We start from the raw sequence: 26,420 nt of genomic DNA, 5'->3' as shown, positions 1-26,420 counted from the left end.
GAGCAGACTGAACTGTGAGTAGCACCAACACTACACCTTAGCCCCAGATCACCCCCCTGCACCCCAATTAACCCTTTGATCACCCCTTTGATCGCCCCTGTCAATCACCAGTGAAAGGAAAAAAAGCGATCAGTGTAAACTGTCACTTTTTTTTTATCACTAGTATTGGCTGTTAGGTTTTAGGGATAGTTTAGGCCCCTTGGTTAGGTAGTTAGCGTCAGTTAGCGCCCACCCCACCGCACCGCAGTCACTTTTATTCGCTGAATAGCGTATCGCTAATCAGCATTTGTACTTTTATAGTATCTGTAAGTGATCAAAACTGATCACGGTCAGATCTATAATAGTATTAGTGTCACTTTAGTTCGCCCTCCACCCAAAACGCAGTGTTTGCCCGATCAGGCCTGATCGGTCGCCCACACGTGCGTTCACCCACGCCCGCCCCACCGCAGTGACAAAAAATATATATTTTTTGATCACTGCACATTCATTTTACACGCACTGCGGCGATAAAAAAATCTGTTTTGATATTTTTTATCAACCGCAGCGGCCTCCGGTACTTCGCTAGCCTCCCCTTTGTAAGACAGGCTTGCTTTTTTTCTTGGGTAGTCTCAGGGAATACCCCTAAATTTAGTAGTCCAAAATGTCAAACAGGGGGTATTCTTCTGAAGAGGCCTACAGGATTCTGACCCAGTCGGATGAGGAGTGGGAACCCTCATCTGACGAATCTAGCGGGTCAGAATATGAACCTGTAGAAAGCAGTGGCTCTCTGACCCAAAGTTCGGACGAGGAGGTGGAGGTCCCTGGCAGCACCAGGCGTACCCGGCCCCATGTCGCTAGACCACAGGTTATGCAGGATCCGCTTCAAGAGCAGCAGAGTGGGGCTGTCGCTGCCGGATCACGTGGTGAGGCATACACCAGCAGCGCAGCCCTCCCTGGACCTAGTACCAGCACTGCCGTACAACATGGTGACGTGGCGAGCACCAGAAGGGCAGTTGAAGCTGGTACGGTGGCACGTGCACTAGTTACCCCGTCGCAGCCACCGCAAAGACAGGCCCGTAGAGCCCCTAGAATCCCTGAGGTGCTGGCAAACCCTGATTGGCAGTCAACAACTTCAGCTGCACCTGTAGTTCCCCCTTTCACCGCCCAGTCTGGAGTTCGGGTTGAGACGGCTCAAATCGGTTCGGCCCTGGGATTTTTTGAGCTGTTCTTGACTGCGGAGCTCTTGGACTTAGTCGTGGCAGAGACCAACCAGTATGCCACACAATTTATATCCGCCAACCCGGGAAGCTTTTATGCCCAGCCTTTCCGGTGGAAACCAGTCCAAGTTTCCGAAATTAAAATTTTTTTGGGCCTTCTCCTCAACATGGGCCTGACAAAAAAGCATGAATTGCGGTCATATTGGTCAACGCACCCGATTCATCACATGCCCATGTTCTCTGCTGCTATGTCCAGGGCACGATTTGAGGCCATCCTCCGTTTCCTGCATTTTAGCGACAACACCACCTCCCGTCCCAGAGGCCACCCAGCTTTTGACCGGCTCCACAAAATTCGGCCCCTCATAGACCATTTCAACCAGAAATTTGCAGATTTGTATACCCCCGAGCAAAACATCTGCGTAGACGAGTCCCTAATACATTTTACCGGGCGCCTTGGCTTCAAACAGTACATCCCAAGCAAGCGTGCCCGGTATGGGGTCAAATTGTAGAAGCTCTGTGAAAGGGCCACAGGCTATACCCACAAATTTCGTGTCTATGAGGGAAAAGATCAGACCCTGGAGCCGGTCGGTTGCCCTGACTACCTGGGGAGCAGTGGGAAGACAGTCTGGGACTTGGTGTCACCCTTATTCGGCAAGGGGTACCATCTTTATGTGGACAATTTTTACACAAGTGTGGCCCTCTTTAGGCATTTGTTTCTAGAACGGATTTGCGCCTGTGGCACCGCGCGAACTAGTCGCGTGGGCTTCCCCCAACGGCTTGTAACCACCCGTCTTGCAAGGGGGGAGAGGGCTGCCTTGTGTAACGAAGAACTGCTCGCGGTGAAATGGAGAGACAAGCGTGACGTTTACATGCTCTCCTCCATTCACGCAGACACGACAATCCAAATTGAGCGAGCAACCCGTGTCATTGAAAAGCCCCTCTGTGTCCACGACTATAATGCGCTCATGGGAGGGGTGGACTTCAATGACCAGATGTTGTTTCCGTATTTAGTTTCCCGCAGAACCAGACGCTGGTATAAGAAGGTGTCTGTATATTTAATTCAATTGGCGCTGTACAATAGTTTTGTTCTCTACAGTAAGGCTGGGAGAACACGATCTTTCCTCAAATTCCAGGAAGAGATCATCAAGAACCTCCTTTACCCAGGAGGTTCCGTGGCCCCATCCCCCAGTGTAGTTAGCCGTCTACACGAGCGACATTTCCCCAGTGTCGTTCCTGGTACCTCAACCCAACCGTCACCCCGAAAAAGATGTCGTGTCTGTAGCAGGAGTGGAATAAGGCGTGACACCCGCTATTTCTGTCCTGACTGTGCTGACCACCCTGCCCTATGCTATGGAGAGTGTTTCCGGAAGTACCACACACAGGTACACCTAGCATAGGGATTGCATCTCACAGGACAGGCACACAGGGCTATTAGGGCCCTTTTACTCTCAGCTGCTGCAAACCTCTCCTTTCACCTGGGATAAAGTGCATAACGTACTTTGCCACATCTTTGGGCGATTTGCGCTTTGCACATTGTCCCATGGGGAAGGAGAGGTTTGTTCTATAAAGGTAAAAAAAACTAAACAAAAAAAAAATTACCGGTAAGTAAAAAAGTTAAAAAAGTTTAAAAAAGTTAATATGTTCTGTTCTAAAGTTAATAAAGTTATTGCTTTGCGGCCTGGTTTTTTCTTTTTTGTTTTGTTTTTTTTACCTTCCAGGTGGACCAACCGATCGACTAGCTGCAGCACTGATGTGCTCTTTGGAATATGGGCCCCTTTGCCCACCTAGGCTGCAAAAAAGTGTCACACATCTGGTATCTCTGTACTCAGGAGAAGGTGGGGAATGTGTTTTGGGGTGTCATTTTATATATACCCATGCTGGGTGAGAGAAATATCTTGGCAAAAGACAACTTTTCCCATTTTTTTATACAAAGTTGTCATTTGACCAAGATATTTATCTCACCCAGCATGGGTATATGTAAAAAGACACCCCAAAACACATTCCCCACCTTCTCCTGAGTACGGAGATACCAGATGTGTGACACTTTTTTGCAGCCTAGGTGGGCAAAGGGGCCCATATTCCAAAGAGCACCTTTCGGATTTCACTCGTCATTTTTTACAGAATTTGATTTCAAACTCCTTACCACACATTTGGGCCCCTAGAATGCCAGGGCAGTATAACTACCCCACAAGTGACCCCATTTTGGAAAGAAGAGACCCCAAGGTATTCGCTGATGGGCATAGTGAGTTCATGGAATTTTTTATTTTTTGTCACAAGTTAGTGGAATATGAGACTTTGTATGAAAAAAAAAAAAAAAAAAAAAATCATCATTTTCCACTAACTTGTGACAAAAAATAAAAAATTCTAGGAACTCGCCATGCCCCTCACGGAATAGCTTGGGGTATCTTCTTTCCAAAATGGGGTCACTTGTGGGGTAGTTATACTGCCCTGGCATTCTAGGGGCCCAAATGTGTGGTAAGGAGTTTGAAATCAAATTCTGTAAAAAATGACGAGTGAAATCCGAAAGGTGCTCTTTGGAATATGGGCCCCTTTGCCCACCTAGGCTGCAAAAAAGTGTCACACATCTGGTATCTCCGTACTCAGGAGAAGGTGGGGAATGTGTTTTGGGGTGTCATTTTATATATACCCATGCTGGGTGAGAGAAATATCTTGGCAAAAGACAACTTTTCCCATTTTTTTATACAAAGTTGTCATTTGACCAAGATATTTATCTCACCCAGCATGGGTATATGTAAAAAGACACCCCAAAACACATTCCTCAACTTCTCCTGAGTACGGGGATACCAGATGTGTGACACTTTTTTGCAGCCTAGGTGGGCAAAGGGGCCCATATTCCAAAGAGCACCTTTCGGATTTCACAGGTCATTTTTTACTGAATTTGATTTCAAACTCTTTACCACACATTTGGGCCCCTAGAATGCCAGGGCAGTATAACTACCCCACAAGTGACCCCATTTTGGAAAGAAGAGACCCCAAGGTATTCGCTGATGGGCATAGTGAGTTCATAGAACTTTTTATTTTTTGTCACAAGTTAGTGGAATATGAGACTTTGTAAGAAAAAAAAAAAAAAAAAAAAAATCATCATTTTCCGCTAACTTGTGACAAAAAATAAAAAGTTCTATGAACTCACTATGCCCATCAGCGAATACCTTAGGGTGTGTACTTTCAGAAATGGGGTCATTTGTGGGGTGTTTGTACTGTCTGGGCATTGTAGAACCTCAGGAAACATGACAGGTGCTCAGAAAGTCAGAGCTGCTTCAAAAAGCGGAAATTCACATTTTTGTACCATAGTTTGTAAACGCTATAACTTTTACCCAAACCATTTTTTTTTTACCCAAACATTTTTTTTTTATCAAAGACATGTAGAACTATAAATTTAGAGCAAAATTTCTATATGGATGTCGTTTTTTTTGCAAAATTTACAACTGAAAGTGAAAAATGTCATTTTTTTGCAAAAAAATCGTTAAATTTCGATTAATAACAAAAAAAGTAAAAATGTCAGCAGCAATGAAATACCACCAAATGAAAGCTCTATTAGTGAGAAGAAAAGGAGGTAAAATTCATTTGGGTGGTAAGTTGCATGACCGAGCAATAAACGGTGAAAGTAGTGTAGGTCAGAAGTGTAAAAAGTGGCCTGGTCTTTCAGGGTGTTTAAGCACTGGGGGCTGAGGTGGTTAAGCACTGGGGGCTGAGGTGGTTAAGTAACTTTTGCGTCTTATCAGGGGGAATGAAGCATGAAGTAACTCCTTTGATGGATCCATCAACATAGGTCTTCACCCATTGATACATATCCTGCATTGTAGGTTCAGTGGAAGGTTGGACCCCCGGACGGCAGCCGTCACACCTGGAGTAGGGACAGCTATCCTCCAAAAGTGCGCTACAATCATAGCAAGATAAATGTATCCGCTTGGAACCCGCCTTTCTGCAATCCTAATCCTCTAGAGAAGACATCACTGAGGGAAAAAAGACAAGTAAAACATTTATAAACAACCAATAAATGTTTCAGGAGAAAAGGTAAAAGAAAGGCAGACCGGCGGAAGCTGAAAATGAGGACCAGAAGAAATAAGGCACCAATAAGTGGAGGAACACCAGCTTATAGGACTCTGGGAGCTAGCTAAAAAAGCATGCGCAGCCAGAGACCGACCTGGTGTGCAATGCTTCCTTAAATAGGGGAGGGGATGGGCCCAGAACCGAGCCCCCGCCCCCAGAGGAGAAACACATATTAGCAAAATAAAAAGTTTCACCCCCAAGAAGGAACACAATAAATCCTCCAACAGGAGGAAAAATCGCTAATTATATATATAAAAAAATAAAAAAAATCGCAAAAGGACGCGAAATCGCGTTGCGAGGAAAACTCCGGAAGTGACGTCAGAGACTCCAACGTCACTTCCGGAAGATGACAACGCCCAGCGGCCGCAAGGAAGGTGACCAAGGACGCCAACCAACACACTGCAGCGAAGCGCCGCAGCGCAGCGTCGGCAACAGGTAAGCTGCCGGTCAAGATTCTTAGTAAAAGGCGGAGGCACAGCCCGCTGATAAACTGAAAAAAAAACACCGCCTAGTCCACCTGTTTCAAAAATGAAATCATTGTGTAAAACTTACATAAATAAAAAAAATTGTATACATACACCCTGTACAGAATTATTAGGCAAATGAGTATTTTGACCACATCATCCTCTTTATGCATGTTGTCTTACTCCAAGCTGTATAGGCTCGAAAGCCTACTACCAATTAAGCATATTAGGTGATGTGCATCTCTGTAATGAGAAGGGGTGTGGTCTAATGACATCAGCACCCTATATCAGGTGTACATAATTATTAGGCAACTTCCTTTCCTTGGGCAAAATGGGTCAAAAGAAGGACTTGACAGGCTCAGAAAAGTCAAAAATAGTGAGATATCTTGCAGAGGGATGCAGCACTCTTAAAATTGCAAAGCTTCTGAAGCGTGATCATCGACCAATCAAGCGTTTCATTCAAAATAGTCAACAGGGTCGCAAGAAGCGTGTGGAAAAACCAAGGCGCAAAATAACTGCCCATGAACTGAGAAAAGTCAAGCGAGCAGCTGCCAAGATGCCACTTGCCACCAGTTTGGCCATATTTCAGAGCTGCAACATCACTGGAGTGCCCAAAAGCACAAGGTGTGCAATACTCAGAGACATGGCCAAGGTAAGAAAGGCTGAAAGATGACCACCACTGAACAAGACACACAAGCTGAAACATCAAGACTGGGCCAAGAAATATCTCAAGACTGATTTTTCTAAGGTTTTATGGACTGATGAAATGAGAGTGAGTCTTGATGGGCCAGATGGATGGGCCCGTGGCTAGATTGGTAAAGGGCAGAGAGCTCCAGTCCGACTCAGACGCCAGCAAGGTGGAGGTGGAGTACTGGTTTGGGCTGGTATCATCAAAGATGACCTTGTGGGGCCTTTTCGGGTTGAGGATGGAGTCAAGCTCAACTCCCAGTCCTACTGCCAGTTTCTGGAAGACACCTTCTTCAAGTAGTGGTACAGGAAGAAGTCTGCATCCTTCAAGAAAAACATGATTTTCATGCAGGACAATGCTCCATCACACGCGTCCAAGTACTCCACAGCGTGGCTGGCAAGAAAGGGTATAAAAGAAGAAAATCTAATGACATGGCCTCCTTGTTCACCTGATCTGAACCCCATTGAGAACCTGTGGTCCATCATCAAATGTGAGATTTACAAGGAGGGAAAACAGTACACCTCTCTGAACAGTGTCTGGGAGGCTGTGGTTGCTGCTGCACGCAATGTTGATGGTGAACAGATCAAAACACTGACAGAATCCATGGATGGCAGGCTTTTGAGTGTCCTTGTAAAGAAAGGTGGCTATATTGGTCACTGATTTGTTTTTGTTTTGTTTTTGAATGTCAGAAATGTATATTTGTGAATGTTGAGATGTTATATTGGTTTCACTGGTAACAATAAATAATTGAAATGGGTATATATTTGTTTTTTGTTAAGTTGCCTAATAATTATGCACAGTAATAGTCACCTGCACACACAGATATCCCCCTAAAATAGCTAAAACTAAAAACAAACTAAAAACTACTTCCAAAAATATTCAGCTTTGATATTAATGAGTTTTCTGGGTTCATTGAGAACATGGTTGTTGTTCAATAATAAAATTAATCCTCAAAAATACAACTTGCCTAATAATTCTGCACTCCCTGTATTAGGTATCGCCGCGTCCGTGACAACCTGCTCTATAAAAATACCATATGATCTAACCTGTCAGATGAATGTTTTTTCAAAAAAAAAAAAAACGGTGGCAAAAACAGCTATTTCTTGTTACCTTGCCTCACAAAAAGTGTAATATAGAGCAACCAAAAATCATATGTACCCTAAACTAGTACCAACAAAACTGCCACTCTATCCCGTAGTTTCTAAAATGGGGTCACTTTTTTGGAGTTTCTACTAGGGGTGCATCAGGGGGGCTTCAAATGGTACATGGTGTCAAAAAACAAGTCCAGCAAAATCTGGCTTCCAAAAACCGTATGGCATTCCTTTCCTTCTGTGCCCTGCCGTGTGCCCGTACAGCAGTTTACGACCACATATGTGGTGTTTTTGTAAACTACAGAATCAGGGCCATAAATATTGAGTTTTGTTTGGCTGTTAACCCTTGCTTTGTACAAACCGGATTCCAAAAAAGTTGGGACACTATACAAATCGTGATTAAAAACTGAATGCAATGATGTGGAGGTGCCAACTTCTAATATTTTATTCAGAATAGAACATAAATCACGGAACAAAAGTTTAAACTGAGAAAATGTACCATTTTAAGGAAAAATATGTTGAATCAGAATTTCATGGTGTCAACAAATCCCCAAAAAGTTGGGACAAGGCCATTTTCGCCACTGTGTGGCATCTCCCCTTCTTCTTACAACACTCAACAGACGTCTGGGGACCGAGGAGACCAGTTTCTCAAGTTTAGAAATAGGAATGCTCTCCCATTCTTGTCTAATACAGGCCTCTAACTGTTCAATCGTCTTGGGCCTTCTTTGTTGCACCTTCCTCTTTATGATGCGCCAAATGTTCTCTATAGGTGAAAGATCTGGACTGCAGACTGGCCATTTCAGTACCCGGATCCTTCTCCTACGCAGCCATGATGTTGTGATTGATGCAGAATGTGGTCTGGCATTATCTTGTTGAAAAATGCAGGGTCTTCCCTGAAAGAGATGACGTCTGGATGGGAGCATATGTTGTTCTAGAACCTGAATATATTTTTCTGCATTGATGGTGCCTTTCCAGACATGCAAGCTGCCCATGTCACACGCACTCATGCAACCCCATACCATCAGAGATGCAGGCTTCTGAACTGAGCGTTGATAACAACTTGGGTTGTCCTTGTCCTCTTTGGTCCGGATGACATGGCGTCCCAGATTTCCAAAAAGAACTTTGAATCGTGACTCGTCTGACCACAGAACAGTCTTCCATTTTGCCACACTCCATTTTAAATGATCCCTGGCCCAGTGAAAACGCCTGAGCTTGTGGATCTTGCTTAGAAATGGCTTCTTCTATGCACTGTAGAGTTTCAGCTGGCAACGGCGGATGGCACGGTGGATTGTGTTCACTGACAATGGTTTCTGGAAGTATTCCTGAGCCCATTCTGTGATTTCCTTTACAGTAGCATTCCTGTTTGTGGTGCAGTGTCGTTTAAGGGCCCGGAGATCACAGGCATCCAGTATGGTTTTACGGCCTTGACCCTTACGCACAGAGATTGTTCCAGATTCTCTGAATCTTCGGATGATGTTATGCACAGTTGATGATGATAGATGCAAAGTCTTTGCAATTTTTCGCTGGGTAACACCTTTCTGATATTGCTCCACTATCTTTCTGCGCAACATTGTGGGAATTGGTGATCCTCTACCCATCTTGGCTTCTGAGAGACACTGCCACTCTGAGAAGCTCTTTTTATACCCAATCATGTTGCCAATTGACCTAATTAGTGTTAATTGGTCTTCCAGCTCTTCGTTATGCTCAAATTTACTTTTTCCAGCCTCTTATTGCCACTTGTCCCAACTTTTTTGGGATTTGTTTGATCTGTCATCTACGTTCTATTACAAATAAAATATTGACATTTGCCATCTCCACATCATTGCATTCAGTTTTTATTCACAATTTGTTTAGTGTCCCAACTTTTTTGGAATCCGGTTTGTAATTGATCTAACCAGATACAGAGTGCTCTAGCGACACAGGTTGTGGACACATTTAGATGGAACAAGGAAGTAGCCATTTCTCATGTTTTCTTGATCAACCCCTCTGCTTTTTTATCCATAGGGTCTTTAAGTTGTTCTGCAGTCCCAATTTTCTATCTCTGCTTCATTGAACGAGACCCCTAGGAAATATAGATCTTTTTCTCAGAGTATTCCATTCCTTATTTATTAGGCTATGAATATTTTCATGGATTGGGAAAGCTCTCTTTTGTTTTTCACCAAGACCTCCGAACATAGTATCCTGAATTGATTTTGCTTTCTTACTTGCTCAATTTCCATGGTACTACATATGGCTCCAATTAATGGGTCTAAATCCTCAGAAGAAAAGAAAAACTTTTTGTCTTCCTCTTCAGAGGATGAATCTAGGTGTTCACCTTCCTCTCTATCTGAAAAAAACGCATTAGACGAATCTTCTGAATTAGAAGATGGAGGCTCTCTAATCCTTTTCTTAGATTTCTTCTTAGATAAGGATCTGGATAATCCAGACATAGCAGATTGGATTTCCTACTTAACCATAGATCTTATATCATTCATCAAAACAGGAGATTTATCCTGCACAATCTTTGATGTACAAGAAGAACACACAGGTTTTTTTTATATACTAAATCCTGCTTTTTGTTGCAAATAGCAGCCATACATTTTTGTTTTAAAACAGCTTCCTTTTCTCCCTAAGAAATGAGAAAGATATAAGCCGTGATAAGAACCAGCATATAAGAAGGAAGATAAATGGGCCCCAGATCCTGATTACTCACGGTTTGAAGAGATGCTGGACCTGTATTAGCTGGGCTGCAATCCATACTAGACACAGAGAGGGGATCTGCAACCTTTCCGGCCACTGTCCGTGACAGCCTCTGCCACGCTGAAACTGGAAGTGACGCTATCCTCGTCACTTCCGGTAGAACGCAGGACAAGAAAAGGGCAAAGTGAGGGCAAATACTATTTGTTTCTAGCCTCCCCGCTAGCTGCTTGAAGAAATCCTCGCCCCCCCCCTGCATGCGGACTTACCTGCGGCCTGCCGGAAGACTGCGCCGCCTGCACTGGAAGTGCCCACATCCAAAATGGCGCTAAACTCCATGCGCCCTCTTCCAGTGTCACTGGATGCGATCAGCAGGGAGCAAGTATTGGGCTTTACACATCGTGCATCGGCCCCAACAGCAGTTATTCTTCGGCCAGGAAGGTAGGAAGCTAGGGGCTTTGCCTTCCTTAACTGCTCCGCTCCACAATAGATAGGCTTCACAAACAGATAATCACCGCCTGTTCTCTCCACAAAACACTGAGGAGTTAGGTAGGGAGGGGCAATTTAATCTTTCTACGTGTTTTTCCTGTCCCTGATAGGGCGGGGCTAAGCTCAAGGGTGCAGTCGTGGAGACAACTAGGGGAACTCCCCAGATCTTAATCCCATTGAGAACCTGTGGTCAATCCTCAAAAAGCGCGTGGGCAAACAAAAACACAGAGATTGTGATAAACTTCAAGCACTGATTAGGTAAGAATGGGTTGACATCATTCAGGATGTGGCCCAGAAGCTGATATCCCGCATGACAGGGAAAATTGCAGAAGTCTTGAAAAAGAAGGGTCAACACTGTAAATATAGAGTTTTGCATAAACCTGATGTATTTGTCAATAAAAGTAAAAAAAAAAATCTGAAATGCTTATAATTGTACTTTGGTATACCATAGGAATATCTGACAAAAAGATGTTAAAACACAGAAGCAGCAAACTTTGTGAAAACTGAAATTTGTATCAATCAATATCTCTCCAGATCCTCCGATACATGTGTATGCTTGGCCTCAGACAAGCATGCGTATGTTATGAATAAAGAAGGAAGACAAAAGTCTCTACCAGACACCTCTGGCAGTGGCTTATCTGGCAGTATAAAAAAAATTGGGCAGTTGAAATACAACATGCCTGATACTTATCTCCCTGACCTTTCAAAGTCCTACAGAAGTTCCACCACTAACTCATAGCAAAGAGGATGTGGCTAACCGAACCCTCACTAAAGTGCCCCATCACCTTCATATGGTATGTCTCTATGGTACTGTCACGGGGTAGAGTCGCGGGTATAAAGATAGAGCGGAGGTGCACCCCTGAGCTGCCACCCTGTCCCTGCCTACTTGCACCACCCGCCCTAGGTGACAGGGCGCAACTGGGCGACAGTCCCTGACCTGAGTAAGTGCAAGCAGAGAGATAGAGACAGCAGGGAAGCGGACAGCCAATGAGAGGTAGCACTAGAGCGGACAGAGAGGTGAAACAAGCAAGGTACCACCAAAAACGGAAGGGTGAGGCGGGTCAACTAGCAGGGGTCAGTCCAGGAGGTCACGTCAGTACAAGAGAAGAGGCAAAGACAAAATCCAAAAGCAAGCCGAGGTCAAAATCCGAGAGGTAGCGTCAAGGTTCAGGGAGCAGGCAGAAGAGGTGTCAAAAAGCAGATCAAGGGTCAAATCCAAAGGTAAGCTAAAGAACAATAATAATACACAGCCTAAGGGATCAAAATCACAGGCAACCTGTAGCCAGCAGGTTGCCTGTATTTGTACTGGGGAGTGATGGTCATGTGACGTGGCCAGCGTCACATGACTGACAGACAAACAAGTCGAGCACCGAGTGATCAGCTCGGCGCTCAAGGCAGAACTAGGAGCAGGGAGCCTCCCAGCTAGCAAAAGCCGCCCTGGGAACGAGGCTGAACACAGATCCTCGCTCCCGAAGCTAAGCAGCAGGTCTGCGGCTGATGGGAGACCGAGTGCGCCTTCCGCGCCCCGTTACAGGTACTTACACCTTTACAAGTAACAAATAAAGAAGCTGTTCATTTTTTTCACTAGAATGAGTTGACAGTATGGTAAAGTCCCTATTACAGCCCAGCTGTTTCATGCACTCCATGCATGCTCAGACATCTACTGTGGTTGTTACTTTAAAACCTGACACATAAGAAGTGATATATCTATGCGAGTCTCACAGAACTATCAGATAAAGGGGCACAGGATGATCAGAATAAGGCTCCTTTAACATCTGCGTTTTTGCTGTCCAGTTTTGAGATCCGACATGGGATCTCAAAACCACAGCAAAAAGCATCTGTTTGAATATGACCGGCTGCATCCGTTTAGAACGGATCCGGTTGAATTGTATCGAAAATGAAGTAACCGGATCCGCCACTAAAACCATTGTAAGTCAATGGGAGCCGGATCTGGGTTTTTCATGTTCTACCACTCATCATTCAGTATATAAGCATGTGTTCTCAGAAAAGTGATGATGCACGCACATATGCCTATGCAAATTTACTTTACCTTATTCTTCATAGCCCCTTCATTAAAGTCTCTGAACTCCATGAGGATGCAACTTTGGTCATCATAGTGAAACGCTCGGTTACATTTACTGGCTTCCTCTTTGGTGCAGCTCATTAAAGTCTTGTTCTGTAAGAATTCCAATTAAATATGGAAAAATACATACACACAAACACCATATATTTGTTGCCATATGAAAGCAGAAAAATATATTATTGAATGAGGATTAGTTTTCATGTACAGCAATACATGTATGTTAATGCCACCCAAGTTACTTTCCATTAAAGGGAACCTGTCATCAACTTTATGCTGACCTCACTGAGGGCAGCATAAATTAGTAACAGAAATGCTGATATCAGCGATGTGCCACTCGTGAGCTAATAGTAAGTGGTTGCTGAGAACCAGCATAATAATCATTGCAGCCAGGGCCTTGAAAAGAGTCAAATCTACCTGAGAAGAGTCATGGTTATTATAATCTCCTGCTCTCCCGCCCATCTGCTGATGATTGTCAGTTTTCTCCTAGAGAGAAAGTGAGAAAACTAGGTAGAAAACATGTAGGCAGGGAAAACAGGAATTTATGAATAACCATGACTCTTCTCAGGTGGCCGGGAGTCTTTTTCAGGCCCAGTCTGCAATTATTGGGATGTTGGTTCTTAGCAACCATTTACTTTTAACCATCTCCCGACCACCTAACGCAGGGATGCGTCCTGCGGGCGGTCGGTTTGTTCCTCTTGGACGCATCGGCGCGTCATCTTGCGAGACGCGAGATTTCCTGTGAACGTGCGCACACAGGAGCGCGCGTTCACAGGATCGGAAGGTAAACGAGCTGATCTACAGCCTGCCAGCGGCGATCATTCACTGGCAGGCTGTAGATGCGATTTTTTTTTAACCCCTGTAAGGTATATCAGACGCTGTTTTGTTAACAGCGTCTGATATACCTGCTACCTGGTCCTCTGGTGGTCCCTTTTGCTTGGATAGACCACCAGAGGACACAGGCAGCTCTGTAAAGTAGCACCAATCACCACACTACACTACACTCCCCCTGTCACTTATTAACCCCTGATCACCCCATATAGACTACCTGATCACCCCCCTGTCATTGATCACCCCCCTGTAAGGCTACATTCAGACGTCCGTATGTGTTTTGCGGATCCACGGACACCGCGGATCCGAAATGGGGTCATTTGTGGGGTGTGTTTACTGTTCTGGCATTTTGGGCTGGGCTAAATTGTGAGCCTGTAAAGCCTAAAGGTACTCATTGGAATTTGGGCCCCTTTGCACACCTAGGCTGCAAAAAAAGTCACACATGTGGTATCGCCGTACTCAGGAGAAGTAGGGCAATGTGTTTTGGGGTGTATTTTTACATATACCCATACTGTGTGTGAGAAATATCTCTGTAAAATGACAACTTTGTATAAAAAAATGGGAAAAGTTGTCTTTTACAGAGATATTTATCTCACCCAGCATGGGTATATGTAAAAATACACCCCAAAACACATTGCCCTACTTCTTCTGAGTACGGCGATACCACGTGTGACTTTTTTTTGCAGCCTAGGTGCGCAAAGGGGCCCAAATTCCAATGAGAATCTTTACGATTTCACAGGGCATTTTTTACGCATTTGGATTCCAAACTACTTCTCACGCTTTAAGTATAAATACCCCACAAGTGACCCCATTTTAGAAAGAAGACACCCCAAGCTATTCCGTGAGGGGTATGGCGAGTTCATGTAAAAAAAATTTTTTTGTCACAAGTTAGTGGAATATGAGACTTTGTAAGAAAAAAAAGAAAAAATAATCATTTTCCGCTAACTTGTGACAAAAAATAAAAAATTCCAGGAACTCACTATGTCCATCAGCGAATACCTTAGGGTGTCTACTTTCCGAGATGGGGTCATTTGTGGGGTGTTTCTACTGTCTGGGCATTGTAGAACCTCAGGAAACATGACAGGTGCTCAGAAAGTCAAAGTGCGTAAATTCACATTTTTGCACCATAGTTTGTAAACGCTATAACTTTTACCCAAACGAATAAATATACACTTATTGCATTTTTTTTTTATCAAAGGCATGTAGAACAATAAATTTTGAGAAAAATTTATATAGAAATGTAGTTCTATTTGAAAAATTTTACAACAAAAAGTGAAAAATTTCATTTCTTTGCAAAAATTTCGGTCAATATCAAAAAAAGTAAAAATGTCAGCAGCAATGAAATACCACCAAATGAAAGCTCTATTAGTGAGAAGAAAAGGAGGTAAAATTCATTTGGGTGGTAAGTTGTATGACCGAGCAATAAACCGTGAAATTAGTGTAGTGCAGAATTGTAAAAATTGGTCTGGTCATTAAGGGGGTTTAAGCTAGGGGAGCTGAGGTGGTTAAATGACAGACCAGCGAAATCAACTCACCTGTCTCTTCTTTATGCTGCTGTTAGTATGGGCAGCATAAAGTTGATGACAGGTTCCCTTTAAAGACATAAACGGTAGTAAATAGAATATTATTAACCTGTTTGTAAAATAATTTGATGGCTCGGTGTCATCAGAAATAGAAACTTCTAGAAGTTATACTAGTTACAAATGTTGTTCTTGCAAAATACAATTAAATCTAATTGGATAAATATCAATAAGAACAAAAGGCAGACACACATGCAGTAGCAGGTCCTTTACTTCAGCCTGCCATGATGCTTTTTAGAATGATGGCAGAACAAAGACGACAAGTAATATAAGATTTCCAGCTCTTACCAAGTACAATGTCTGCAGATACCGTGTCATTATGGTCAGATATGCAGCAGACTCCCGTACATCTTTTGTACGCTTGATGAAGAATCCATCTATTACCTAAAATAATGATTAATGGCTCATTAGCTAGTGCTTGTCCTCAATAGATAAGCAGTCGTTAAGTGCTGAATGTTGGGGCAGTTTATTTGGAAGTATTTTACTCCTAAGTGTGCTTAGAGTCAGGGGCGTTGCTATAGGGGGTACAGAGGTAGCAGTCTCTATAGGGCCCAAGGGGGTCCAAAGACCCTTGTGCCACATAAGACGACACCAGCATTATAGAAAGTGCATGCTGGTTAAGTTACACCTCTGGCTGGAGGGAAGGGGTTAGGTCAAGAATTTGGCATGGGGTGTGCCATTTAGATTTTTGCCTCATGCAGCACAACGTCTATATGCTTCCCTGCCCATGGCCACAAATCACTGAGGGAACCCTTGGACCAGGACCCATAAGTCTTTAGCTACGCCCCTGCTTACAGTTTAACATGACTAAATCAAGTGAACATTTCTACAAGCAACGATGACTAGTAGCCATCTGCAGCCTAGGGGTCTTCAATAATTGACATTAAATATAGAGGAAATGGATAAAAGCATAATTATACAAAATAAAAGCACATTACCAGGCTCCACATCAGATTCTGTATTGCATGTATTACCTGTGTATTCACGATAGCTTGCTGTAAGGTACTTTCAGGAATACTTAGGTGCTGTGCTGACCCATAATCTTCCACTAGATATATTGGGCGATGCAGACCGCATCTCTTTAGCCGGAACTACATAGATTAAAGTAAAATCAGATGAAAGGCCACCAGTCTAAACCTATTCATTTATTTAGTGCTCCTGTGAAAACGATATACTCAGTGGTTAAAAGGGTTGTCTCACTTCAGCAAATGGCATGCATCATGTAGATAAAGTTAATACAAGGCATTTTCTAATGTATTGTGATTGTCCATATTGCCTCATTTGCTGGCTTGATTCATTTTTCCATCACATTATACACTGCTTGTTTCCAGGGGTTGTGGTCACTTCTGCAGCACAGACATGAGGTGGCCAGGACGGGAGCTTCTGTGCATGTGTGCCTATGTGCACTCCCAAGGACCCAGCCACCACAGCTGGTCAATTTAATGATACAGTCAAACACTGTTCTGATATGCAACTGTTCAGTGTTCTTTTAGTGTGATATAAAACTACAAGTATTTATTAATATGTTATTTATTGCCTGCAGTTTATTCCATATTGTATAAATGATATGTCTTTCCTTCTCGGAAATGCTTAGCTTTCTGGTTCATAAGTTACAAAAAAGCCTAACGGAAAAACTACATTATACATTCCCTTTGATGCATAAAGTTACAGAACATTGAGATTATATTGGAAAAAATAGGTCCTTCTAAAGTGTAATCAGGGCTGTATTTGCAGCGAGGCACATGAGGGCAGGTGCCTAAGGCAGCGAAATTTAGGGGGCAGCACTATAAGTAACTGTGATGTGGCTCTTTACAAAGCATCAGAAATAGACCTTTCTACTAGTTGTCAAACTAAATCCATAAAACCATACAACTTGCCTTCTGTTCCCGAAAGCGACCATCTATAATACTTCCACAAAGGTCATCCATTCTCTTTCTTTCAATGACATAATCCAGCACTACCTCCCGCGCTTGTGGGATTCTTAGTTGTCCTGTGAAAATATATGTTTAATCCATATTTATAATGCAGATTATATTGTGGCCAACTGATGAGCAATATGGTCAGGAGAGGACAATGAGATATTGGATGCCAGTTAGATGACCCCAGAAACCATCATCAATTTCTTCGTGGCCCGATAATGCACACCAATAGTAAGAGTGTGCTTTAACTGAACAGTTCCTTTTCAGTTTATAGGAAATATCTCCAAAACTGCAATGATAGCACAGAAGCCATTATTATTTCACTGGTATTATTTATATGTATATACACACACAGTGTATATATATATATATATATATATATATATACATACACACTCACCTAAAGAATTATTAGGAACACCTGTTCTATTTCTTATTAATGCAATTATCTAGTCAACCAATCACATGGCAGTTGCTTCAATGCATTTAGGGGTGTGGTCCTGGTCAAGACAATCTCCTGAACTCTAAACTGAATGTCAGAATGGGAAAGAAAGGTGATTTAAGCAATTTTGAGCGTGGCATGGTTGTTGGTGCCAGACGGGCCGGTCTAAGTATTTCACAATCTGCTCAGTTACTGGGATTTTCACGCACAACCATTGCTAGGGTTTACAAAGAATGGTGTGAAAAGGCAAAAACATCCAGTATGTGGCAGTCCTGTGGGCAAAAATGCCTTGTGGATTCTAGAGGTCAGAGGAGAATGGGCCGACTGATTCAAGCTGATAGAAGAGCAACGTTGACTGAAATAACCACTCGTTACAACCGAGGTATGCAGCAAAGCATTTGTGAAGCCACAACACGCACAACCTTGAGGCGGATGGGCTACAACAGCAGAAGACCCCACCGGGTACCATTCATCTCCACTACAAATAGGAAAAAGAGGCTACAATTTGCACGAGCTCACCAAAATTGGACTGTTGAAGACTGGAATAATGTTGCCTGGTCTGATGAGTCTCGATTTCTGTTGAGACATTCAACTGGTAGAGTCCGAATTTGGCGTAAACAGAATGAGAACATGTATCCATCCTCTGATGGCTACTTCCAGCAGGATAATGCACCATGTCACAAAGCTCGAATCATTTCAAATTGGTTTCTTGAACATGACAATGAGTTCACTGTACTAAAATGGCCCCCACAGTCACCAGAACTCAACCCAATAGAGCATCTTTGGGATGTGGTGAAACGGGAGCTTCGTGCCCTGGATGTGCATCCCTCAAATCTCCATCAACTGCAAGATGCTATCCTATCAATATGGGCCAACATTTCTAAAGAATGCCACGTAGAATTAAGGCAGTTCTGAAGGCAAAAGGGGGTCCAACACCGTATTAGTATGGTGTTCCTAATAATTCTTTAGGTGAGTGTATATATATATATATATATATATATATATACACACACACACAGTGTATGTATGTGTATATATATATATATACACACACACATACATACAGAGTGCCTACAATTTAGTTGAGACCAATCATCTGTTGCATACGAAAGGAAAAAAAAAACGCGACACATCCAAGTACAGTGAAAAAAATAGTGTCCTTTATTCACCCGAGTAGCCACGTTTCAGTCCTCTTACTGGGACTATTATCAAGCAAGTGAATACTTACAAATGCCGAGTATAGTATAGTATGATACATGATTTGTACAAAGAGTGATTAAACATACATTATACCAAAGACATAATTGTGTTTTCCAAGTTAACCCATTAAGGACACTGAGATTTTCCATTTTTGCGTTTTCGTTTTTCACTCCCCACCTTCCCATAGTCCTAACTTTTTTATTTTTCCATTCACATAGCCTTATGAGGGCATATTTTTTACGGGACAAGTTGTACTTTCTAATGGCACCATTTACGGTTGCATACCATGTAAGGAAGCGGGGAAAAAATTCCAAATGGTGTAGAATTCGGAAAATAACGCAATTCTGAAAAAAGGTTTTTATTTTTTTTTACACTGTACACTATGCGGTAAAATTGACCTGTTATCTTCATTCTCCAGGTCGGTGCGGTTACAACGATACCACACTTGTATAATTTTTTTTATAACCATATTCTGACCCCTATAATTTTTTTTGTAGTTATGTGTAAGGGGCTGTGTGAGGGCTAATTTTTTGCGGGACGATCTGTTCTTCTCAGTGATACCAATTTGAATTGTATGCAACTTTTTGATCATTTTTTATAAAAATAATTATCGGGTAGTTGAAGTGACAAAAAAATAGCAAATTGGCTGTTTTTATTTTTTTCCCCCCGTAACGCCATTTGCCGTATGCCATTAATATTGTTATATTTTAATTGTATGTGCATTTTCGCATGAGGCAATGCCCATGATGTTTATTTTTTTTATTGTTTAAGTATTTTTATTTTAAGGAAAGGGGGGTGATTTGAACTTTTTTTTTACTTTTTATTTATTTATATTTTTCTTAAGTCACCTTGGGTGACAATAACTGGGAATCATTCGATTGCCCATTGTGTTCATTGATGGTTAAATAGCCATCAATGAAAACATAATTTGCACTATACCAATACAATGCTGCCACCTAGTAGCCTGTATTGGTATATTCCTGAAATAGACACCAAAGCCTGCTTGAGGCTTCGGTGTATTTCAGACATATAACAGGTTCCCCAATCTCAGTCGGGGAAAGCTGTTACCTGAGCAGAAGTAGGTGACTTTCGCTTCCGGACTGATCAGATGCCGTGGTCACATTTGACCACGGCATGTGAAGGGTAAAATGTATGCCTTATGGCTGATCGCATACATGTTCCGTGGGTCTCTGCTATTTAAAGGGTTTCTGTCAACAGAATTAACCCTATTAAACTAGTTGACATTAGCGATGTACTAATGTCAGCTGAACCTAACTAGCCTATTCCTACTTTTATCTATGCCCCCGTTACTCCAGAAATATAACTTTTATAATATGCTATTTAGCCTCTAGGAGCAGGGGGGAGGGGGCGTTGCCCCTGCTCCTAGAGGCTCCGTTCTCCCACCTCTGGCCATGCCTTGCTACACTAGATTGACAGGGCCAGGCAGCGTTGGTCTCCTACTGCCAACCCTGTCTGCCGTGTAAATCTTGCGCCTGCGCCGTCCCGTTCAGTATTCGGCACAGGCGCAGTGAGTGAAGGGCATACTGAACAGCGCGAGATTTCCCCAGCGCACAGGCCGGTAGTTGGAGGCGAACGCTGCCTAGTGTAGCAGGGCGTGGCCAGAGGTGGGAAAACTAAGCCTCTAGGAGCAGGGGCAACGCCCCCCTGCTCCTAGAGTCTAATTAACATATTATAAAATTTATATTTCTGGAGTAACGGAGGCATAGATAAAAGTAGGAATAGGCTAGTTAGGTTCAGCTGACATTAGCACATCGCTAATGTCAGCTAGTTTAATAGGGTTAATTCTGGTGACAGAAACCCTTTAAAATAGCAGAAACCCTGCGGCTATGGTGCCCTCAGCTCGCACAAGCGGGCGCCATGTTTGGGGACCGGACTTCCGCCGGAGGTCCTTAACCCCTTAAGGACACAGCCTTTTTACACCTTAGGACCAGGCCATTTTTTTAAAATCTGACCAGAGTCCCTTTAAGTGCTGATAACTTTAAAACGGTTTGACTTATCCAGGCCGTTCTGAGATTGTTTTTTCGTCACATATTGTACTTCATGACACTGGTAAAATGGAGTCAAAAAAAAAATTTTTTTTGCACCAAAAAATACCTAATTTAACAAAAACTTGAAAAAAATTTGCAAATTTCAAAGTTTCAGTTTCTCTACTTCTGTAATACATAGTAATACCCCCAAAAATTGTGATGACTTTACATTCCCCATATGTCTACTTCATGTTTGAATTGTTTTGGGAATGATATTTTATTTTTTGGGGATGTTATAAGGCTTAGAAGTTTAGAAGCAAATCTTGAAATTTTTCTGAAATTTACAAAAACTCAATTTCTAGGGACCAGTTCAGGTCTCAAGTGACTTTGCGAGGCTTACATTATAGAAACCACCCAAAAATGACCCCATCTAAGAAACTACACCCCTCAAGGTATTCAAAACTGATTTTGCATACGTTGTTAACCCTTTAGGTGTTGCACAAGAGTTATTGGCAAATAGGGAGGAAATTTGAGAATTTCATTTTTTTGTCAAATTTTTCATTTTAACCCATTTTTTCCACTAACAAACCAAGGGTTAACAGCCAAACAAGACTGTATCTTTATTGCCCTGACTCTGCCGTTTACAGAAACACCCAATATGTGGCAGTAAACTAATGTACGGGCACACAGCGGGGCGTAGAGGGAAAGGTGCACCGTTTGGTTTTTGGAAGGCTGATTTTTATGGACTGGTTTATTTACACCATGTCCCATTTGAAGCCCCCTGATGCACCCCTAGAGGAGAAACTCCCTAAAAGTGACCCCATCTAAGAAACTACACCCCTCAAGGTATTCAAAACTGATTTTACATACGTCGTTAACCCTTTAGGTGTTGCACAAGAGTTATTGGCAAATGGCGATGAAATTTGAGAATTTCATTTTTTTGCCTAATTTTCCATTTTAACCCATTTTTTCCACTAACAAAGCAAGGGTTAACAGCCAAACAAGACTGTATCTTTATTGCCCTAACTCTGCTGTTTACAGAAACACCCCATATGTGGCCGTAAACTACTGTACGGGCACACAGCGGGGCGTAGAGTGAAAGGTGCGCCGTTTGGTTTTTGGAGGGCTGATTTTGCTGGACTGTTTTTTTGGCACCATGTCCCATTTGAAGACCCCCTGATGCACCCCTAGATTATAAACTCCATAAAAGTGACCCCATCTAAGAAACTACACCCCTCAAGGTATTCAAAACTGATTTTACAAACTTTGTTAACCCTTTAGGTGTTGCACAAGATCTGTTTTGGCAGATTTTCCATTTTAATATTTTTTTTCCAGTTACAAAGCAAGGGTTAACAGCCAAACAAAACTCATTATTTATGGCCCTAATTCTGTAGTTTACAGAAACACCCCATATGTGGTCGTAAACAGCTGTACGGGCACACGGCAGGGCGCAGAAGGAAAGGAACACCATATGGTTTTTGGAAGGCATATTTTGCTGGACTGGTTTTTTTGACACCATGTCCCATTTGAAGCCCCCCTGATGCACCCCTAGAGTAGAAACTCCAAAAAAGTGACCACATTTTAGAAACTACGGGATAGGGTGGCAGTTTTGTTGGTACTAGTTTAGGGTACATATGATTTTTGGTTGCTCTATATTACACTTTTTGTGCGGCAAGGTAACAAGAAATAGCTTTTTTGGCACCGTTTTTTTTTTTGTTATTTACAACATTCATCTGACAGGTTAGATCATGTGGTAATTTTATAGAGCAGGTTGTCACGGACGCGGAGATACCTAATATGTATACAATTTTTTTTATTTATGTAAGTTTTACACAATGATTTCATTTTTAAAACCAAAAAAATGTTTTAGTGTCTCCATAGTCTAAGAGCCATAGTTTTTTCAGTTTTTGGGCGATTATCTTAAGTAGGGTCTCATTTTTTGCGGGATGAGATGACGGTTTGATTGGCATCTATTTTGGGGTGCATATGACTTTTTGATTGCTTGCTATTACACTTTTTGTGACGTAAGATGACAAAAAATGGCTTTTTTTACACCGTTTTTATTTTTATTTTTTTACGGTGGTCATCTGAGGGGTTAGATCATGTGATATTTTTATAGAGCCGGGCGATACGGACGCGGCGATACCTAATATGTATACTTTTTTTTTATTTATGTAAGTTTTACACAATGATTTCATTTTTGAAACAAAAAAAATCATGTTTTAGTGTTTCCATAGTCTAAGAGCCATAGTTTTTTCAGTTTTTGGGCGATTATCTTGGGTAGGGTATGATTTTTGCGGGATGAGATGACGGTTTGATTGTTACAATTTTGGCGTACATGCGACTTTTTTGATCACTTTTATTACCTTTTTTGGGAAGTAAGGTGGGCAAAATTTCAATTTCATCATAGTTTTTTATTTTTTATTTTTATGGTGTTCACCGTTCGGGTAAAGTAACATGACCGTTTTATAGATCAGGTCGTTACGGACGCGGCGATACCAAACATGTGTAGGGAATTTTATTTTTTTTATCAGTGATAAATGTGTTTTTTGATTTTTACTTTTTTTTCACTTTTATTCACTTTTTTTTTGACCCAGACCCACTTGGTTCTTGAAGATCCAGTGGGTCTGATGTCTGTATAATACAGTACAGTACAATATATATTGTTCTGTACTGTATTTTACTTACACTGAACAGATCTATGCCTTTCAGCACAGATCTGTTCAGCACCATGGACAGCAGGACGCCTGAGAGGCGTCCTGTTGCCATGGGAACCTTCCCCGTCTGCTCAGTACTGCTCAGAACTTCGCAGACGGGGAAGGGTAAGGAGGGGATCTCTCGGGGGGCTCTCTGGGGGCTCTCTCCATCGGGGGGCTGCAAAGGCACAGCAGCCCCCCGATGGGAGAGGGAGGGAGCTCCCTGCGCTGTTAACCTTTTCCATACAGCGGTCCGTACGGACCGCTGTATGGAAAGGGTTAAACGGCTGACATCGCATCGCAGATGTCAGCCGTTTATACCAGGGTGCCAGCAATGTGCTGGCACCCTGGTATCCCCACTAGACACCAACGATTATACAAGGGGAGGCGGGCGGGGGATCGCGATCCCGCCTGCCGCACCGCCCGCCTCCCGCACCGCCCGCAACCCTCCCCCTGCACCTCCCGCCACCATAAAAATCATTCGGGGGTGCAGGGGGGGGGGTGAATAAAACTTTTTTTTTAGGCATATAAAGTTTCTGACCAGAAACTTCAGAAATCGCAGCAAACCGCAGGTCTGAATTGACCTGCGGTTTGCCGCGATCGCCGACATGGGGGGGTCACGGGACCCCCCCGCGCATTTAGCCTAGGTGCCTGCTCAATGATTTGAGCAGGCACCGGGTTCCGATCACTGCCAGCCGCACGGCAGTGATCGAAAATACACAGGGCGTACATGTACGCCCTGTGTCCTTAAGTACCAGGGCACAAGGGCGTACCTGTACGCCCTATGTCCTTAAGAGGTTAAGGGGTTAAAGTGCAAGCATGCATATACTTGTGATAGTAATACATAATATCAATTACCCATTATAAACATGGAGCCAATTATACATGTGATTATGATCATCTGAGCAATTGTGATTGCCCATAGCAACATAGGGTAGCTTACCTGCAAACCGCTCAACAGGCAAAAAATTGAGATGTAAACAGCGCTCACAGTGTGAGTTTTAATGGCGCTTGCAGCGTGTGTGAATATAAATAGCACATTAGCGCCTTTTTGAGCCAGCAAAACAGAATACCAAGTCAACTATTAAAAAAATATAAAAATAACAATACATGCACACGACCGTATGTATTTTGCAGACTGCAAAACATGGATCTGTAAAAAAAATAAAATGAATGACATCCGTGCTTTTTGCGGATCCATTGTAACAATGCATGTCCTTGTCCGTAAAACAGACAAGAATAGGATATGTTTTATGTTTTTGTGGAACTGACAGACAGAAACGGAATGCACACAGAGTCACTTTTGTTTTGTTTTAGCAGACCCATTGATATGAATGGTTCCGCATACGATCCGCAAAAAAAAAAACACGGAAAGAAAATATGTTCGTGTGCATTAACCCCGATAGAGACATTAGCAAACCAACAGCAAAATATTAAATCAAATAAACAATTCTAGGAACTAGTCACGTCCGACCGCAAGGCTAAAGAAACCAATGCAGGGCCAGGTGCTGTCGTGGTCTACCGCAGTTACATAATTAACCCATACAGGCATCGTTCACACGGGGTGCTATACATGCACCCGCTTAGTAGACATCTAGCCTGCTAAACAGACATATTACTGATGCTCCAGTTTAAAAGTTAATATGCTCCGTTAGACAAAAAGTATTGTGTAACCCCTTGTAGGAGCACTACCGCACCTGTAATTCAACCCAAATGGCTGCCCAGTCTGTATGACTGCCTCGCGGTACGAAAGGTGCTAAATATCATACATTCAGTAAGAACCATATATAACAATATAATCACTGGTATCATAATACATAGTAGTCTATTAAGTATTACCCCAAAAAAATATTAAGAAAAAAAATAACGGAAAACAAAATTAACCTCTTAAGGTCCCGCGCCGTACATGTATGGCGCAACTGGAGACATGACGTAAGGACCAGTGCTGTACATGTACGGCACAAGGTCCGCCGGGCGCTAGGGCACGGTTGCGGGGGAATCGGGGCACCATGGCTGCTCTTACCAGTAGGCAGCCATGCTAGGTAAGGGCAGCATGGAGCTTCACCGCTCCCCTTCAGCTGCAAGCGCTCCGATTGGCCAGTCAATGAAGACCGACACATCGAAGTGCTGGAAGCTGTATACAGCAGTGGGGCGGGGTGGGGTTCAGGGGGAGGTGACCAGTGCTGAAGGCAGGGGACACCAGTGTTTGGAGTCAGCCAGCGCCAATAGCAGCGCTATAGCTGCACAGGAAAGGGCAGAACCTCCCTGCATGCAGCCATTCTAGCTGGTGACGGCATGCAGAGAGGTTCTGTGCTGCTTTTGGCTTGCTGGGACTTGTGGTGCACACCACTGCGCTTTAACTGAATCCTGCTGAAAGAAGAAAAAAAAGAACATCATCTGGAATTGTTGCACTGATTTTTTTTTTCATTTGCAGCTGCTCCAGATACCTAACCCACCTTCCATCCCTGTCCCTCCCCACCCCCCCAGTCCATTTGGTCTGTGCGTTTTTTTTTTTTTTTTTTTTACAATTTTTCAGCTCTGCACTACTTTTTCTGTATGCAAGCTGTGACAGCCAAGTGTTGTTCAGTGCATACCTGCCTGATCAGCACCTGGGGATTATTCTTTACGCTTTTTATTTTTTTTCACATCAGTGTTGATTTTTTTGCCAATTTTTCCTTTTTTGGGTTTAAAAAGAAGAAATTGTAGTTAGGGCTTTATATAAATATATATAGAGTTCTATATACCGTATTTTTTGCTTTATAAGATGCACTTTTTTCCCCCAAAAGTGGGCTGATCTCAGGTTTGATGGGGGGGGGGGGGGGGGGGGGTCTGACAATGAGGACTGATTTGAGGTCTGATAGCAGTCTGGTCTGAAATAAAGGGATAACTGGGGTCTGATGGGGGTCTCACATTGATGGCTGATGTGAGGTCTGATGGGGGTCTCACATTAAGTGCTGATATGAGGTGTGATGGGGGTCTGAAATAAAGGGCTGATATAAGGTCTGATGG

General features: G+C 42.9%; 1 protein-coding gene across 1 annotated transcript in view; it reads right to left on the bottom strand.

Moving 5' to 3' along the window:
* The window catches only part of MUS81 (MUS81 structure-specific endonuclease subunit), a 499,563-nt gene that overhangs the window by 62,817 nt on the left and 410,326 nt on the right, over positions 1-26,420 (bottom strand). Inside the window, exons 11-14 of the mRNA XM_040410299.1 lie at positions 17,044-17,156; positions 16,141-16,257; positions 15,455-15,550; positions 12,726-12,851 (exon numbers count right to left, since the gene is read on the bottom strand). Coding sequence (XP_040266233.1) covers positions 12,726-12,851; positions 15,455-15,550; positions 16,141-16,257; positions 17,044-17,156 — 452 coding nt within the window. The remainder of the gene's footprint in view (positions 1-12,725; positions 12,852-15,454; positions 15,551-16,140; positions 16,258-17,043; positions 17,157-26,420) is intronic.

Source organism: Bufo bufo, chromosome 10, assembly GCF_905171765.1.
Source record: "Bufo bufo chromosome 10, aBufBuf1.1, whole genome shotgun sequence".
Taxonomy (NCBI): domain Eukaryota; kingdom Metazoa; phylum Chordata; class Amphibia; order Anura; family Bufonidae; genus Bufo; species Bufo bufo.
Note: the sequence above shows the minus strand (reverse complement) of the source record. Positions and strands in the feature narration are given on the sequence as shown.